The sequence below is a fragment of the Cricetulus griseus genome, chromosome 2 (assembly GCF_003668045.3).
Source record: "Cricetulus griseus strain 17A/GY chromosome 2, alternate assembly CriGri-PICRH-1.0, whole genome shotgun sequence".
NCBI classification, from domain to species: domain Eukaryota; kingdom Metazoa; phylum Chordata; class Mammalia; order Rodentia; family Cricetidae; genus Cricetulus; species Cricetulus griseus.
The window spans coordinates 134,455,460-134,473,029 of NC_048595.1; the positions used below are offsets into that span (position 1 = coordinate 134,455,460).

Here is a 17,570-nt window from a genome sequence, read left to right on the forward strand (position 1 = left end):
TCGCCGCCGCCCGCCGAAGCCGCTCAGCCGCCGCGCAGACGAGGTGCGCAGACTCCGCTCCTGGCCCTCAGCGACCCTGGCGTCTAACCAGCTGCCGGGAGCCGCAAAGCACGCGCGCGGCACCAGAGTGCGCCCACCACAGAGCGCGCGGAGTCCGGCGAGCGGCCAGTGCCGCGAGGGTGGGTGGGCCTGAGTTTAAATGGCAGGAAGTGACGCCGCTCGGCGTTGCCTAGAAACGCACTCGCCGCGGAGGGTGTTGCCGGGAGTCGGGCGACCGGAGCGGTGTCCTGGACTGTATGGTCCCGCTGACTCCAGCGCCGGCAGTCAGGCTTGTGGCTCTCCTGGCACTGGTGTCACTTTTGCACCTGCATCAGGTGCAAGGAGAACGCAGAATCAATCCTCAGTCCTTTCCAAAGCCTGGTTAAGACAGTGGATTCCCAACTTTTGCCTTACCTGCCTTTAAAATAGTTTTTTTTTTTATACCAAATTATATTGCTTTGTTTTCCAGTAGTTGCATTATTTAGGCACTCGCAGTGTCTTCTGCTTAATGATATCCTAAACTATGGATGGATGGTGAAATCACACAGGTGTGAGAGCAGGAAGTGTGTTCCCTCTCTTCATTTTACTTGCAAACTTGAGAAACAGGATAAAAATCTTAGACAACTTGGTGTTTTCACACACTGAATATTGTTCACACTTAATGTTTGGTTACTAAAAACATCATTTGGCAAGAATTAATGGAGGACATATCCTACATGAAAGAATGCCTAATTTAACAATAGAAAAAAAAATCACTGAAATGAGAGGGAAAACTGACAGCATCAACAAGAAACAAAAATGATGTTTTCCCTTCACAGACATTAGTTTATTAGACACTGTTTTAGTCTGAATAAATTTGGGATAAAGAATCTAAAATGAAATGAAAACAGTTAATACAAGGACCTGGATAATTTTACATTAAGCACATCAACACATTTTACAAATTCATATTGATTATAATGAAGTGTTTGAGATTTTTAATTAAGGAACATTCTGCTACGTGTGCTAGGTCAGAAATTAATGTGGAAAAAATTACAATTTCTAAAACAATTTGTGTGTGTCTTATTTAGCTCAGGCTGTCATACTACATCAGAAACTGGTTATTTAAACTATAAAAATGTGTATTCTCACAGTTCTGGAGGCTACAAGTCTAAGATCAAGGCCTAGGAATTGCTGAGTTCTCCACAGGAGTCTCTTTCTAGCTTTGTGGATGCTGGGTTTTTGCAATGACTTTGAACAGCTACTGAATAGCTTTGTATTCCTCTTCCTACAAAGGCACTAAATGCCACCAAGAACACCTCACCCTGAGGAAGACATCTACTGATAATGATCTAGTCTCCAAATGGCATAAGTGGGGAAGGAGTTGGGGGCTTAGAGTTTCAAAAGTTTAGTTTTGGGGAAGCAAGCATACAACATTACTTTTATCACAATTATTTGGGTAATTTTGTAGACCAATTTTAATATTCTAATTTAGATATTTTAAAAAGAGCAATATGACTATTGACCTTAAACTTTTGATTAGTAGTTCTTCCTAGTTTTCACAGTGGAATTTTCATTAGTTTAAATTTGCTGGGTTTCAAGTAGTAAGGTATTAACAAATTAGCAAACATTTTAATTAGCCATAAAAATCTTTTGTGTTTTGTTGTCTGATATTCTAAAATAAAAATAATTACACTAGTTTCCCAAGTTTCAGAGAGAAAACTGTTATAAATGTAGACTTTTGCCTTTATTCTTTTATTTGTTTTAAAAACATTTGATAGATGCAAAATTTATACACAATTCAGTCTTTTAGTGTGGGTTGTAATATATAGAGCTGTGAAACTGCCACCAGCATAATCAAACACAGAACAATGAACGGCGGTGCTTAAGTCCAAGCCCTCAGGAGCACATCCGCAATTGAGATGAGAACATGACCTGGAGGGGGATGTTTTTCAGTCTCAGGCCTCACGTGTACAGTCACCCTGCGAACAATGAACAGCACAATGAAAAATAATGATGTTTCTTTTTTCCCAAACATTGCTGAAAATGAGAGCGATGGTGAAAAGTTCTTTTTATTACTGCTGGATCTTTCTGAGATTTCTGCTCATTAAAAACCAGAATACAAATAACCTTTAAGATGCTACTGGTCACTGATTGCATACTGCTCACTTAACCGGCATTAGGTGATTAAAACATCATGCTTTTTGTTTCAATCTGCCTTCAATTTCATGTCTTTTGGCTATAAAGAGACAGTTCTCAAAAAATGATTACTACTACACATGTATGCCTGCCTTTTTGGAGGAAAACCTCAGAACTCTTTACCTCAAATCAGTGTTCCAACCAGGTTGGCAAGCTCCAAGGCTGATTTTTGTGCACTTGCATTGGAACTAACTTGTATTTCACTGACCTGTGTGGAGTAATATTTCCATGCCAGCAATCTTTCAACAAATTTAGGTTAATCACATAGATTTTTAGGACAGATATTATGATGTACTGCAATATTACTGAGTAAGTCTCAATACATTTTAGAAAATAACTATGTAATTCAGGACTGGGTAGAGAGAGGAGTGGCAAGTATTTGATGAAAAGAATAATTTATTAGGTCACAACTTAATGGATTTAAAGAATGGGACATTTGTGGAAAATCACATATGCCATTTTCATATAAACAGGATAAATTAAAATATGTACTGTTTTATCATAGTAAATATTTAAGAAAACAAAAGTTTTTATTTGATGATGGGAGTGCTTTGGATTGAACCCAGGGTCCTGTGCATGCTAAATAAGAGCTCCAGGACTGAGTTATGTCCTCAGAAACAACTGAGTGAGTTTTAAATGAGTAATTCTATTCAATGGTCAGGGATAATTACAACTTTCAACTGTTAGACTGTTAGATCCCCTGTTAGTTAACAGTCCATCAAAAGCCTCTATGTCAGCCGTATTACCTCTTTATAGTAATTTTTCTAAAGCCAGATTTGGTTATTTTTCCTTTCAAATGCTTGTACAAACATCTACCTCCTGCATTTTCTACATTAAAAAGTGTAGTTAAAATATGTTTCAAGGGTAGTTGATCCCTATGACACTGCTCATAGCACACATGGTACAGTAATGTGACAGATAACAAAGTGCCTGTTTAAAGTTTGTATCCCGTAAGTACAAACAGCAAGTACAGATTGTATTTAAACCCATAATTTGCACACAGCAAAATGAGTTTCAGTCTTATACTCATCTGTTTTGCCAAAGAGCATACATATGTAATATAAAAAATATTGCCCTGGAAGAGTGATGTTGAGAATGTTTTCCATTTTGACATCAGTTTTTAAAGGTAGTATTCAAAGCAATTGTTTTCATCAATACATCCACATACATATGAGTCTCTCTCTTCTCATTTTATTCTCCCACTGCTTTGTTCTCCCCTTGGACCATCCCCTTCTACAGTTGTTTCTTTCTCCCCCTTAGTCCTTCTGCTTTCCTACTGCATGTATTGTATTACATTAGTTCCTGACCCCTGTAAGATCTGACTACCCTCATCTTGATACATGACTTATAAATATACATGCTCACATATAGACATATATATGTAGTTTTAAATTTAAATCTTGCATATGAAAGGAAATGTGGTATCATTTAAGTCTGCCCTATTTGGCTTAACAATGATTCGAATCGTTTCAGTACAAATGTTATTTTTCTTTCTTTACAGCTGCATAAAATTCCACTGTGTTTACATACCATATTTTCTTTATCCTTTGCTCCTGATGGGCAGTTAGACAGGTTCCATTTCCTAGGTATAGTGAATAATACAGCAATAATCCCTCGTATGGTATGTTCACTTAAGAGTGCTTGGGTATATATCCAGGAGTGTATAGCTGTATTATGTGGCAGGAACTTCCATGCTTGACTTCCAAAGTGCTTGCATGAGAATGCATTCCCTACCATCAGTAAATAAAGGTCCCTCTTCCCAGCATCCTTCTCATCTCCACATCACCAGCACTCTTTATTTCCTTGAGGATAGCATTCTGACTGGGGTGGTATGGACTTGCAAAGCAGTTTTAATTTATAATTCCTTGATAGTGAAGGACATTGAACATATTTTCAGGTACATATTGGCTATTTAGCCCATTTATTGATCGGATGATTTGAATTTTTTGGTGCTAAACTTTTGTAGTTCTTCATACATCTTTCATTTTAACCCCCTGCCTAATACACAGTTGGCAAAGCTTTTGTTTTCTGATTTATAATCTGTCTTTCACTTACTCTGATGGCTGTCTCTTTGGCTGTGATGAAGCTTCTTAATTTCATGCAATTTCTATTTATTAGTAAGACTTGGTGTTATTTCCTGTGCTATTGAAGTCTTTTTCCGAAATCCTTGTCTCTATAACTTGAGATGCATTATCTATGTTTTTCTCTGGAAGTTTCAATGTTGTAGATTTACATTAAGGTCTTGATCCATTTTTTAATTGATTTTGTGTCAGTTGACATTGACATACTTTCTTCTACATTCATAAATCCAACTTCCCCAGCATCATGTTACATGATGTTAAAAAGGCTGTTTCTTCTCTTAACATTTATTTTGAGAGCTTTATCAAATGTTAGGTGGTTTTAGCTCTGTGGACTTACTTCTGAGTCCTCTGCCCTATTCCTTTGGTCTCCATGTTTATTTTCATGCCAGTGTTATGCTCATTTGTTACTAGGCTCTGTTAATGTAAATGGACATCAGGTATTATATGCATCTTGCATTGTTCCTGCTAAGGATGGCTTTAACTATTGGATAGGGGCTGCATTGAATCTGTAGACTCCTTTTGGTAGTATAGTCATTTTTACAGTATTAGTTCTTCCAATCCTCCAGCATGGTCTTTTGATCTTCTACTGTCTTCACCTATTTCTTTCATATCTTAGTTTTAGCAGTATAGGTATTTATACAATTTAACCTGATTCAATTTATTATTTTTATACTCTATTGTGGCATGGAGATTTTAAAAACTGTATCATATTTGTGTGCATGCACACACCTGTGTATTTATATGGAGGTCAGGGAACAACTTGTGAGGGTCAGTTTTCTTCTTCCACTATGTGAGTCCCAGGGATCAAACTCAGGTACTCAGGTTTAGCACCAAGTGCCTTTACTACCTGACCCATCTCACCAGCTCAGCAATGAGAATTTTAATTCTCCCCTTCACTAGGATAGTACTTATGGCATGAGAAGTGAAGCTTGAAGTCATACTTATTCATGTATAGAAATCATATATATTGAAATATAAAGAAATCTAATTTGTTAAATATAAAGAAATCTAATTTGTTATAACAAAAAAAATCAACAAGAATATATTAGAGGGGCTGGAGAGATGGCTTGGCAGTTAAAAGCACAGGCTGCTCTTCCAAAGTCCTTAGGTTCAATTCCTAGCACCCACATGGCAGCTCACACAACCTTCTTTAACTCCAGCTCCAGGGCATCTAATACCCATTTCTGGTATTCATGGGTACCAGGCACACACATGACGCAGACATACAGGTAGCTAAACATTCATGCACGGGAAATAAAAATAATAATAAAAAAGAATCTACTTAAGCTCCAGCAGTCCTTAAGTCTATTCTTGTGGATAAAATGGAAAATCAGATTGTTTTCACTCACTGAAGATAGTGCTATAGAGACCTGCCTCTCATCCCTAACAGTAAGTATGGCTAATGGGCAACAGAACTCGAATTCCAGCAGAAGGAAATATTGCAAGTAATTAGGGCCACCCTATTATTCCCATTTTTCCGTATCTGCTTTTAGCATGGTATGTCTATATATGGTAAGTCACATGAGTTACCAGGTTTCCTGATAAAGTCTGTCAACTGAACCATTACCATGGTGTTCAAACTTTGCTTTTACCCCGAGATATGTCCATTTCTCTATTATTTGTCACAGACTTTTTAATTGTCTTATAATAATAATATTAGTCTTAAGACATTTAGCATTAGCCACATCAGTAATGTGTAAATGGTACTAGAGTTGAGTTCCCAGACAAAATGTGAGGAGTTAAGCTGTTATTCTTGAAAACTTTCAGGACCTTGCCCCATACACAAATATACTGGGAGTCCCAAGGACAATAGGAAGTGAGTCATCTTTACTAGTTATTTCACAAATGATTCAACTAGACCTCTGAATCTAACACGTCAGTTTGGAGAAGGTCGGCAGTTTTGGAAAGTGAATCATAGCTTTGGGAATTTGGTTAGTTGTATGTATAAGTTCCAAGTTGGGATGTAAGTACATATTAGAACCCAAGTTCATAGCATGGCATGTAAGTTCAAAGATCACTAAGTTTAGCCTGGTGTTGGTGGTGCACGCCTTTAGTCCTGGCACTAGGGAGGCAGAGGCAGGTGGATCTCTGTGAGTTCGAGGCCAGCCTGGTGTACAAAGCTACACAGAGAAACCCTGTCTTGAAAAAAAAAAAAAAAAAAAAAAAAACACCACCACCACCAACAAAAAAAACAACCCACTAACTTTAGTTGAGGTACTTTCAAGTCAAGAATTTAGATCCAAAGTAATTGCTGAGTAGAGTTATTGGAGAATCCTCTACCTTCAGAAAACCAAATGATTCCTAAAACTTCCGGTATTTCAGTGAATGTATGAATTATCTGACACCCCACCCCAATCACATCACGATCTATGATCTATATTGCTATTATAAACTTAAGCATTCCCTTCCTTCTTCTCACAAATAGGGGACCACAGTACTCTGTCACCAAGCAGAAATGGTGTACTTAGGAGCAGAAATGGTATACTTAGGATTCCATATGTGGTAATAATTAAGCAGGGTTCATGGGATGTTTACCTCCATAGAGCACACCAAGGGTACCATAACCTTCCTGAAACATCCTCTATTATTTTAGCACCCATGTTAACAAATCTGAGCCAACCCAATCCTGAGCCTACCATTAGAGAGAAAACTTATGAATGCATGGAATTGGAAATGTCAGGCATTGGTTCAGATAAGAAGACTTACTGTCAGCTACCATTTCATTTCATGGGTTATGTTTAATTGAATATCATAGAAAAAACACAAGAATTGCATATAATACCATCCATTTGGCATATCCAAATGCATATGAACACACCATGACCTGAAGCAGAAATTATGTTTACCTGAGATTTGAAATAGTAGCAAAAGTAGAATAAAAAGATTGAGCTACATTATACTGCAATGGCAACCTACAGATTGCAAACATCATTTACACTAAAATCTTATTGAACAGAACCAATTGTACAGCCTATCCAACCATAATCTAATCACACAAATAGACCAAGACATGATTTGACAATTAGCACTACTAATGTTGTTTGGGATCTGGGCGGTAGAAATACTGTTTTGGCAAATTGTTCTACCTACCAGAAAAAGTCATTTTGTGTGAAGAATATGTCTGAGGTGAAAGCAGGCAAGTTAGTTAGACAGGTCTACAACCTCCGCCCCCCCCCCCCCCCGCCCCCGCAGAGCTGTAAAGGCTCTACTCAGGGCAGATACTTAAGTTCCACAAAGCAGTGATAGGAAGAGAGCTGAAACAAACTGCAGATCTCTGGGCCAGTGCTTCCTAAATGTGAACATACATTCCTATCACTCAGTGCTCCTGTTTTAAAGGTGGATCTTGGCTGAGGGTAGCTGGGTAGGAGAGGGTATGCTTAGCACTCGAGGCTGAGCTGGGGCCTGAGAATCTAAATGACTAAGAAGTTGCCAAGTTATAGTGATTCTCTTGGTTCTCTGATCATATGTTGAACAGACAAGTTCTAAGCTATAAGGAATCAATTATGCTATTTTCCAGAACACATTTAAAGAGCAATGGAAAATTAGTTTGCAATATCTTTATACATAGTACAGACACATGAAGTAAACCATAAAGATCAACACTGGGAAGGTGATGTAACACACTATAAACAGTGTATTAGTAAAGCCAAGGAAGGATGCCTAGCATGTTGATTCCCGTTTTTCATCTCTCTAGATGCCATTTTCTATTCTCGAGGGAATAAGTAAGTACCTGAGTACTTTGAACTGGCAACCCTGTAGAAAAATAACTTAACTTGGCCATACAATAAGTACAAGAAAGAAGAACTAGAATTTTCTAATGATACAGATGATTTTAAAATAAAATGGAAAATTTCTGAGCAACATGCCTCCTGTCCTCTATAATATCAGGGGACACCTTACACATTTATGAAAAATGCTCAAGCATCTGCTTTGTGGAGCTACAGTTTGGCCTGATTTCTAGTCATTAGCTGGTGTTATCTGATAAACCGAGATAGGTTTACTGTGCCTATAGGTGTTTTCTTAGTGACTAGCTTGAACTACTGTTTCAGATAAACTCAATCCCTTTGGAAAGAAGTTTGGAGCTGGCTCTATGCACACTCAACAGATTCCACTTCAGGTGCTAGATGAAAACAGGAAGCCTTGGTCCGGGTGTTCTAGATCTACTTCCAGGAAGTAACCACTGATTTGTGACCTGGTTAAGTGTTAGTAACTAGACTCCTAGTATTTTTGATGTCATAAATGGGTTCTGGCTGGATGCCATAATACTGCCTAATAACTTTCAGAAGTGATGAATAACCCTAACAGCTTGTCCACTCTGGTGACATTACATCCCTTAACCAGAGGCAAACAGAAGAAACCTGACTTGCCCACACCCACAAGTATCTAGTGGAGTTGCAGTGCTGAAAACGCACTGTCCCTGCACATTGCCAAGGCCTTTGCTATTGTTACTGAGTTTTCGTTGAGTAACTACTACTTCAATTGCTGTATCTAATTAAAACAACTTCTAAAGTTTTAAACCATTTTTACCATCAGGATTATTTTTCTGGGAAGGAGGTCAGTAAACCCACGTTGCCATTCAAATGTGGAGCCTCCAGTGTGGCCCAGACTGGCTTTTTGGTTCCCCGACATGAGTACCTTGGTAATGATTGTGTGTGTGTGCTATCATGCCTAGCTTTGGCATTTTAATGATTTTTTTTGGGGGGGTATTTTCCTAGAGATAACTCCAGTGCTAATCGTTTTCATTTTATTACTACTATAATATGAACAAAACATACACTACAGCTACCAAGCTTCTGGTATTTCCTGATTTCTTCTATGGCATAAACTCAACAAATGTAATTTCTGCCAGCTGGCCAAAATTCTAATCTTTTATATAAAAATTTACCCACATCTTTACCTTTTAATCATTCCTTCAGTGGGTTGTCAGGTATAATTTTCCTTTCTACTTAAGTTTCTTTAGCAACTTTCTTAAAGTGGGTTGACTGAAAATGTATTTTGTAGGTCTTCATTAATCTATGAGTATCTTTATGTCAGTTATTTTGAATTCTTTCCAACCTGTATTATTGTTCATGATGAGGACTTTCTTTTTCCTTCCCAAATTTCTTCAAGTTTGGCTGACATTTTCAATGGGTTATATCTTTTTAATCATGATTTTTTATTAAAAATTGAACTGTAGGTTAACTATTTAAAATCAAAGTTAGTCAGTTTGCAGCTATTCTTTATTTGCTTCCAAGATGCCTATTACTCATGCTGTGTATCTGACATTGGCCCACAGACTGCAGTATGTAGCTCAGCTATAAGAAAAACAGAAGGCCTTCCTTTTAGGAATACTTAAAAGATTAGAGTTCCATTTACTTTTTAAGATTTAGTTTACTAATGACCCTAGTTTTCAAATGTGTTATGTTTACTTCCTCTCAGAAATGGTATAGGGGTAGGGACATAGATTTTTCCAATGTAAGAGGTGACAACAGTGAGCTAGCAGTACAAGACATATTAGGAAATGAAATGAGTGTTTCCAGCTGCAAAGTCAGAAGTCTCCTCATGAAGTGACTGAGAGTGTGATCGATGGTAGATTGCAGTGCTCTTCTGGATAAGACAGTATTTATAAAAGTACAGATGTCATCTTTAATGGAACAAAAGCAGCAGAAAAGAGGAAACTGAGTCATGAGGAGATGGCTATACTTGCTTTCTGAATGACAACACATTTTTGTTTTTGTATTTTTAATCACAATAGACTTTAGGTATTTTTTGGCTACATGTTATAGACACTTTATAAGAACAGAGCTATATCAACTAAAGGACAACCTATAAATATAATTAGTTCTGCACTAGCACAAAGTTAACAACATAGATTACTTTTATCTCTCTCCTATAGTCAAATTCTAACCTTCCTTTACAAGTCTGAAAATAAATGTGTCATTACCAACAAGGTACAAATAGCACAAAGGCAAGAATAAGTGCTTTAGGTCTAGTTATTATGATAGATCCTTCTAATATATATATATATATATGATATCTAATAATATATCTAATTATATATCTGATAATATATATATCAAGTTTATTATAAAAAGCCTACACATACAATATTTCAAGTCTCTTAAAATATATTCATAATGAAATGTGTAGAAAGAGACATTTCAAAGTCATAGCAGTTACTACTGTTACAGTATTTAATCATTTTTACAATAGGTCTGTTGATCCATTTCAATTAAATTTGTTCCCACCAACATCACAATTCTTTCTGAATTTCAGTTAGAGCACAAGCAAGTTGCTTAATTTTTCTTTCGATTACTTTTTTGTTCTTGCATGTTTCTTCCAGAAGTCCTCGCATTTCTTCTTCAACTTGGTGAACCTAAACCAACGTATACATTTTACATTTTAATTTTCTAAAAAAAAAATTAGGTGCATTTTGAAAAGTCAATGATGTATTTTATATACTCTATAATTTGTGATTCATTAAATGAAGTTAGTAAGTTGCAACTTTTTTCAAATGATAAAATGGAAAAGTATATAAAGTACTTTCATGTGTATTACCTATTTAGTTTCCTCCTGAAAAAGATAGAGCAATGTGTTTTAACTGCAGTTTGAGCTTAGAAAATGTGAAATTCCTGTTTTACAGAGAACAGAAATCCATTTTCTGATTCCATCATTCCACTGCCCAAAGCTGTCCGTTAATGCTGAGTTCAACGTAAACGCCCACCCTTTAAATACTTCCAACTCACATAACTTCCTGCCCAAAGCAATCTCTTTAATCTGGTTCCTCCAGCATTTTGAAAAGTTCTGTTGGGGTTCTGTCTTTCAGCTTGGAAATATAATTTTACCGTTCATTCTTGGCCCTCATTCCCCCAAGACCCCTGTATTGCACAGAACAGACTTCTGCTTGATTCTTCTATGCAGTTCACTATGTCTGACGCAGCTACTATGACCACTTTTTCTGCCATGTCATTCTTCATCCTCTTAATACAGAGCTCCTAATTTCTTTTCCCTTAGAAAATGACTTTTCCTAATTTACTTTTAATTTTTTAGATTTTATGTGTATGAGTGTTTTGCCTGCATATATGTATGTTTACCACAATCATGCTTAGTGCTCATGGAGGTCAGAAAAGGGCACTGATCCCATGGACCTAGATTTACAGTTGGTTGTGAGCCACCATGTGGATGCTGGGGATCAAGCTTGGGTCCTCCAAGAGCCTAGTGCATTCAGCCTCAGAGCCAACTCTCGAGCCCTAACCTTTCCTAATTTAAATTGTTACCTGTCTGTGATACCTCGGGATCTGTACACTTCCTGTGCCTGATTATTTCAAGCTCGGGTTCTATTTTTCTAGCTTATTTTTAAATTTAAAGTAATTATGTTGCTTTAGTACACAAGACAGATTTATGTCATTAGAGCAGAGACTGTAGGATAACTCATATTCTAGTTGGATGGAAGGACCCACTTAATCTTATAAAAAGGAGCCAATCGGTGAATCCAGCTCTATCAGGATCAGGTAGAATTAAGCATCCATATCCTTTCGGTTCATTTCAGAGCCTTGGGTACAGCAACTACTTTCTTAGTTAAATGGTAGAGATCTTCAGGATGATTAGGAGCAAGGTCTTTGAACTTAAGAATTCTCAAGAACTTATTACATCATGAAACAGACTTGTGCAGCACCAGAGATTCCCTCAGGATCATCCTGAAAAGAGAGGCTTGTAACTTCTAACACAACACAAACTTGAACATGTGATAAACCTCAGGAAGCAAGACTCTCCTGAGTTTCCTGTCTGTTAAAAATCAACAAAAGAAAGCATTTCTTCAACACTTTACCAAATCATGTTGGTAGTAGGTCCAGCGTTATACTTTCAGCCAAAATCCTCATTCATGTTTTATTTGGTATTGTCCACAGTACCTTTGTATCATGTTAAATACCTGCCACTGCCACTGACTTCATTCAAATGAAATAACTCAGTCATTATGCCCTTAACTATTAATTATGTAAGACCATTCTGTCTCTTTAGGATCCTAAGAGTAATTCTACTTTAATCACATTCTAATTGAGAATAACTGTGCCTCTGTCTCTTAAGACTTATTTATGTGTGCACATGTTGGTACATGTCTGGATGGGTATGTGAATGTGTGCTCAGGCCAGATTAGGGCACTGGACCCCTCAGAGCTGGAGTTATTGGCATTTACAGGGTGTGACAACCTGGACTTTGTTATGTGGGTGATAGTATAAGAACTCTGGGCCTCATGATTGTTCAGTGATCTTACAGCTGAGCCATCTTTTCAGCCCCTCCCTCAATTTCTGGAGGGATAACTTTCTGTTTAGCCCAGCCTGGCACGAACATTTTCATCTTCCTGCCTCATCTCAAATACTGAGATTATAAGATAAGCACACCACCGTGCTTTCTGTTCTTGAAGGTTTTTTGTTTACTTACTTCTGAATCTTATGTACCTTAGTTTTTGTTTGCTTTTCATACTACCTGAAAAACAATGAAGTTTTTTGGTTTTTATTTTTGTTTGGTTTTCTTCCAGACAGGGTTTCTTTGTGTAGCTTTGGAGCTTGTCCTGCAACTCGCTCTGTAGACCAGGCTGACTCTAACTCAGAGAACTGACTGCCTCTGCCTCCTGAGTGCTCGGATCAAAGGCATTGCTACCACTGCTCAGTTAATGAAAGTTCTTAAGTATTTTTGAATCTCAACAGAATGGTCATATCAGAATATTTGTGTGACTGTTAAAGTATCTTGGTCTGACCCATTAAAACACCTGATGTCTGATTTGGCAGCAACAGAAACTCATTCTCATCAAGATGACAGAGCTGATTGACTTAAACCCCTGTGAATAGGGAAGTGATTGCTGAGAACTTCCTCAAGGCAGTGGTAGACTGCATTTACACTTTCCCTTGCCATGACCAAAGGGATATTCATGGGAGACTGCCAAGATCATGGACAGGTGCAAACGGTCCATGAAAACTTACTACTACTCAGTTCACTGGCGTTATTACCTATAAATGACCCAAGTATTGTCTGGATTCATGACGGCTTTAACAACATCTTCTTTAGTAGTTACATCATTAAAATGTGTATCCTCTTCTCTTTTAAAATTTCCGAAAATCTAATTTAACCATAAACATCTAATAATGATTATTAAAGTAAATCTTAACTCACAGTACCTTTAAATTTGCACAATTAACGTATTTCTGCTTCTCTCTTGCTAGTTGTACTATTTCAACTTGGTGAGCTTCAACAATTGCATCAACTTGTTTTTTAAAGGCATCGTCCATGCTTTGAAGCTTTTCTATTGCATCCCTTTAAAAAGAAAAGCAGAAAATACCCCTAGGCATATGGGTACACAGAGAGATTATATGTGGACTTTATCTTGTGTGCAGTGAAAAGTCATCTGCAGACTCTGTAATTAATAATACTCTGCGCCTTGAAATCAAAACCAGCCATTAAACTGTAATACCTATTGTTCAGAATTTCAATTTTATAAGTTATTTTAATAATATTTATGTATTGCAAGGTTAATCCTGCTGAATATTTTTTAGAAATTAACCAAAAGTGGTAGTTAGCTACACATTTTCTTTGATCTCTTTTAAAACCATTACTGGTCCTCAGTTTGTGCAGGCGAATTGCAACTTAAATCTACACTGCTCTTGGCAGTCAAGTGACTGGTCTGAGTTCCATTTACACCTAGTAAGATTTTATTCAGATAGTGACAGTAACGTTAGTAATAAAATGCTCATATAGTAATAATTACTGTGCTTCAGGAACTATTCTATAGGGAGAAATATATATCTATAAATTCATAATGACTTATGAAGGGGGAACTATTACTTTATATTTTATAAATGGTATGAAAATAATATTTTAGCACATTAATTACACCTTCCATATCTTTGGCATTTTTTCTTTCTTTACATGTATTTCACCCATGCCAGGGTAGTATGGATGTTTAGAGAAATCCCATATCCTTCATGACTTAATGCTTACTTTTGTAGCTCAAGACTTTTGTCTCTCTCTGCTTTAAGTTTCCTTTCCTTGTTTTCAAATTTTTCTTTTACTTCTTTTACTTGTGTTTCAAGATGACAGAGTAGTTCTCCTTTATCGTGCCATTTCTGACTTAGTGTACTAAAAAGATAAGATATAACTTTGAAAGTAAGTGAGGAACATGAGATCATTAATCTAAAGCTCTCTCAGTGGCAAGTATTGTATAATACCTGTAAGCTTTTCTGATTTCTTCAAGTTCAAATTCCTTTGTTTTCAACTGCTGTTTTAGTTTTTCCTTTCTCTCATTGTGTCTTTCTAGTTTTTCCATTACATTATCTAGTTGTGAACATTTTTCATTAAGTTGTTCTTGAGTGCATTTTTCTATGAGAGTGATCTTTTCTTGTAGTAATTTGATTTGCTCATCTTTTTCTTGTAAACACTTAAAAAAAAAACAGTAATTTATTTTAGATGTTGCATATGGTCCAAGTTAAGACCTAAAAGGATACAAGGATACTGAACATAAAACATTAAATTTTGTTATTCCTAATCTTTTACTGATACCTCATATTTTGTTATTTCAAAGACAATAATAAGCCAGGCACAGTGCCACATGTCTTTAATCCCAGCACTCAAGACAGTGACAAGGTGATCACTGTGAGTTTCAGGCTAGCCCAGTTCCTAGCTAGGCAGGAATACATAGACCCTGTCTCAAAAAAAAAAAAAAAGTTAAAAACAATAACAACAGATCAAAGTAAAATTCAAGTTAGTAACTATCAGACAGTTTTTTAAGATCAAGATCACAAACTTTAGAAGGAAACATGATATTCTCTCTTTAAGTATTATGAAATATAAATTATTATTTTTCAAACCTGCCACCAGCCTTTTCCCAAAAGAAAATATTAAACTTACAACTTTTAGTTTTCTGATGGTTTCAGTTTGGTCCTCGATGACTTTGCACTTTATTCTCAATGCATCACAGTCACCTTCGTGGGCTTTTCTCAGAGATTCGTTCTCTCTATATAAACTTTCAATTTGGGCTTCTAATTTCCCACGACTCAGGGCTACGGACGAGCCTAAGAAACAATTACCACCAATTAATACACCTTGGACACTTTTGTTCTTTATGAAAACCTAACCTAATAAGGTGAAAAACAGAAAATATTACTTAAAATGCAAGGCATACAACAATCCAAATCAACAGGACAAAGCCTTCTAAACAGTTCATTTATTGTAAACCCTATATAGGTAAAATGAAGCAAACACAACCACATTAGAAATTACTATAGAATAGATAAGCAATGCTTTATTTTGACTAATATCTATTAATAATTTTTAAGCTATCTGTAAATGTCTAGACAGAATATTTATTTTCTTTTGCTGTAAAACAATCAGAAAGGGAACAAGACCAAGGATTTACCTAAAATCTAGTGGTTTTCATTCATGCACAGTTTTACTTCTATCCATGCAAAAATACTATAAATGTCACAAATATGAATACTCATTTTAGATGCTATTAATATTAATATGGAATAGAATCTCCACAGTATCCCATGAAAATATACAATTTTAATGTTTTTATGTATTGGTGAAAAATAAATTCAAATAGAAAACTCAAAGTATCAAAGCCTACCATTCCCTCAGCTGCTCTTGAGTGCCCTCCTTTCTGCAGCAGCTATAGGCATGTACTTCTGTGCCTGACCACTTTAACAACTTAACTGCTGAAATGATTGCTTACTTCCTGAGAGGCCTATGCTCCTGTCTGGCTGCTAAATGCATATTTATCCTGCCAGATAAAGCACTGCTTTTATTTTAGCATTGGGAGGCAGGGAAGCACCTTTTTACCCCAATATCCAGATGCATTGATTTCACACAACAACTATTTTCCATTTAAAAACTTGAGACTTACCCTGATGTACCATTTCGTGTCCCCATACTTTTCTTTCTGTCCTTAAACCATAAATCAGCGACTCCTTGGCTGCTAGCTCAGAAATAAGCTGGGTTTTTTCATGCTTAAGAATTTCTATTTGAATGCTCTTCTGCTTGTCATCTTCAATCAAAATTTGAAGAGTGTTCATTTGATTCTGTGTACCCCCAAACACAAAATCACCAGTTATTTCACTTAATTATAAACATTAAAATTACATACTCTATACATTTTTATTAGAGTACTTCTTTCTTTTTCATATCTTATGAAAAAGTGCTCTTTAAGCAATTAAAAAGTAAACATTATCAAAATTTATACCAAAAGTTTTAAGACCCAGATTATAAAGTAAAATGCTAACATCTAAGGCTTCTATAATCGCTAAGAGAAAAACTGAACCTTTACAATTTTCAAAATTGTAAAATATTTAACAGTCTACAACTTACCAGAAGTTGAGTTCTTAGGTGAAATAGCACAAGTATTAATAGACATGAATGTAAAAGCTATTGAGTTTAATTGTATCTGAAATTATCACTACTACCCACCATTCAATTAATACCAGGAATACAAGTGGTGTTTCTCAAGCCTTAACACCTTTTGAGTATCACTTCTCCAATTTTTGTTATGTCAGTGTACAACTGGTAACACCTTTATGAAAATAAGTTTACTTAAGTAATTTTTTTACATATCTTTATTTATTTTTGAGACAGACTCTCACTATGTAGACCTGATGGTTCTAGAACTTGAAATGTAGACTATGGGGACTCTGGTTCACAGAGATTCCTCTGCCTGCCTCTACCTCCCAAGAGCTGGGGCTGAAGGTGTATGCCACCATACCTGGCCTTAGATATTTTGATGAAAGCAATATCATCTATGAAATCATTAACTTCATTACACCTACGTTCATCATGAACTTCACAATGGATGACTAATACAATCTCCAAGTTAATCCTGAGTGCTCCTAAAAGCCACTGTTCACACTTGACGTGGGTGTGAAAGCTCCAAGGAAATGACACTGCGGATTCTTGCCTGTAAATTTGCTGCTGCTTCCTGTTTCAATTTGGAGACTTCTGAGAGTTTTGTCTTTTGTTCCTTCACCATACAGGTGAGATCTTTAATTAAACAGCAAGATTCATTTTCTTTGCGTTGAGCCCAAATAAGAGCATGTTTGCTCTTGGCTAACTCAGTTGCAACATCTTCAAAACCATCTTGAACCTGTATTTCAAAAATATATCATAAACAGGGGCTTCCTAACAGAAACAATTTACCTTTTTCATTTTAAAGCCTTGAGTTTTAGCAAAATAAACTCAGATGTAGTTTGCTTCAATCTACTAATTCCCAGAAGATAAAACATAGACCCAGGGAGTTTACTGCTCATTTGT

General features: G+C 36.4%; 1 protein-coding gene across 5 annotated transcripts in view; it reads right to left on the bottom strand.

The window, feature by feature from the left end:
- Positions 1–1,813: 1,813 nt before the first annotated feature.
- The window catches only part of Lrrcc1 (leucine rich repeat and coiled-coil centrosomal protein 1), a 35,453-nt gene continuing 19,696 nt past the window's right edge, over positions 1,814–17,570 (bottom strand). For 4 of the 5 annotated variants that reach the window (XM_027398745.2, XM_027398746.2, XM_027398743.2 and 1 more), the window contains 7 exons: positions 17,218–17,403; positions 16,174–16,348; positions 15,177–15,340; positions 14,498–14,706; positions 14,271–14,408; positions 13,451–13,586; positions 10,336–10,653 (listed from right to left, as the gene is read on the bottom strand). In XM_027398745.2, the coding sequence (XP_027254546.1) occupies positions 10,531–10,653; positions 13,451–13,586; positions 14,271–14,408; positions 14,498–14,706; positions 15,177–15,340; positions 16,174–16,348; positions 17,218–17,403 (1,131 nt within the window). In that variant the 3' untranslated portion in view covers positions 10,336–10,530. Of the gene's footprint in view, positions 2,001–10,335; positions 10,654–13,450; positions 13,587–14,270; positions 14,409–14,497; positions 14,707–15,176; positions 15,341–16,173; positions 16,349–17,217; positions 17,404–17,570 lie in introns of those variants that run through there. The other variant, XM_027398744.2, reaches the window with a different exon arrangement.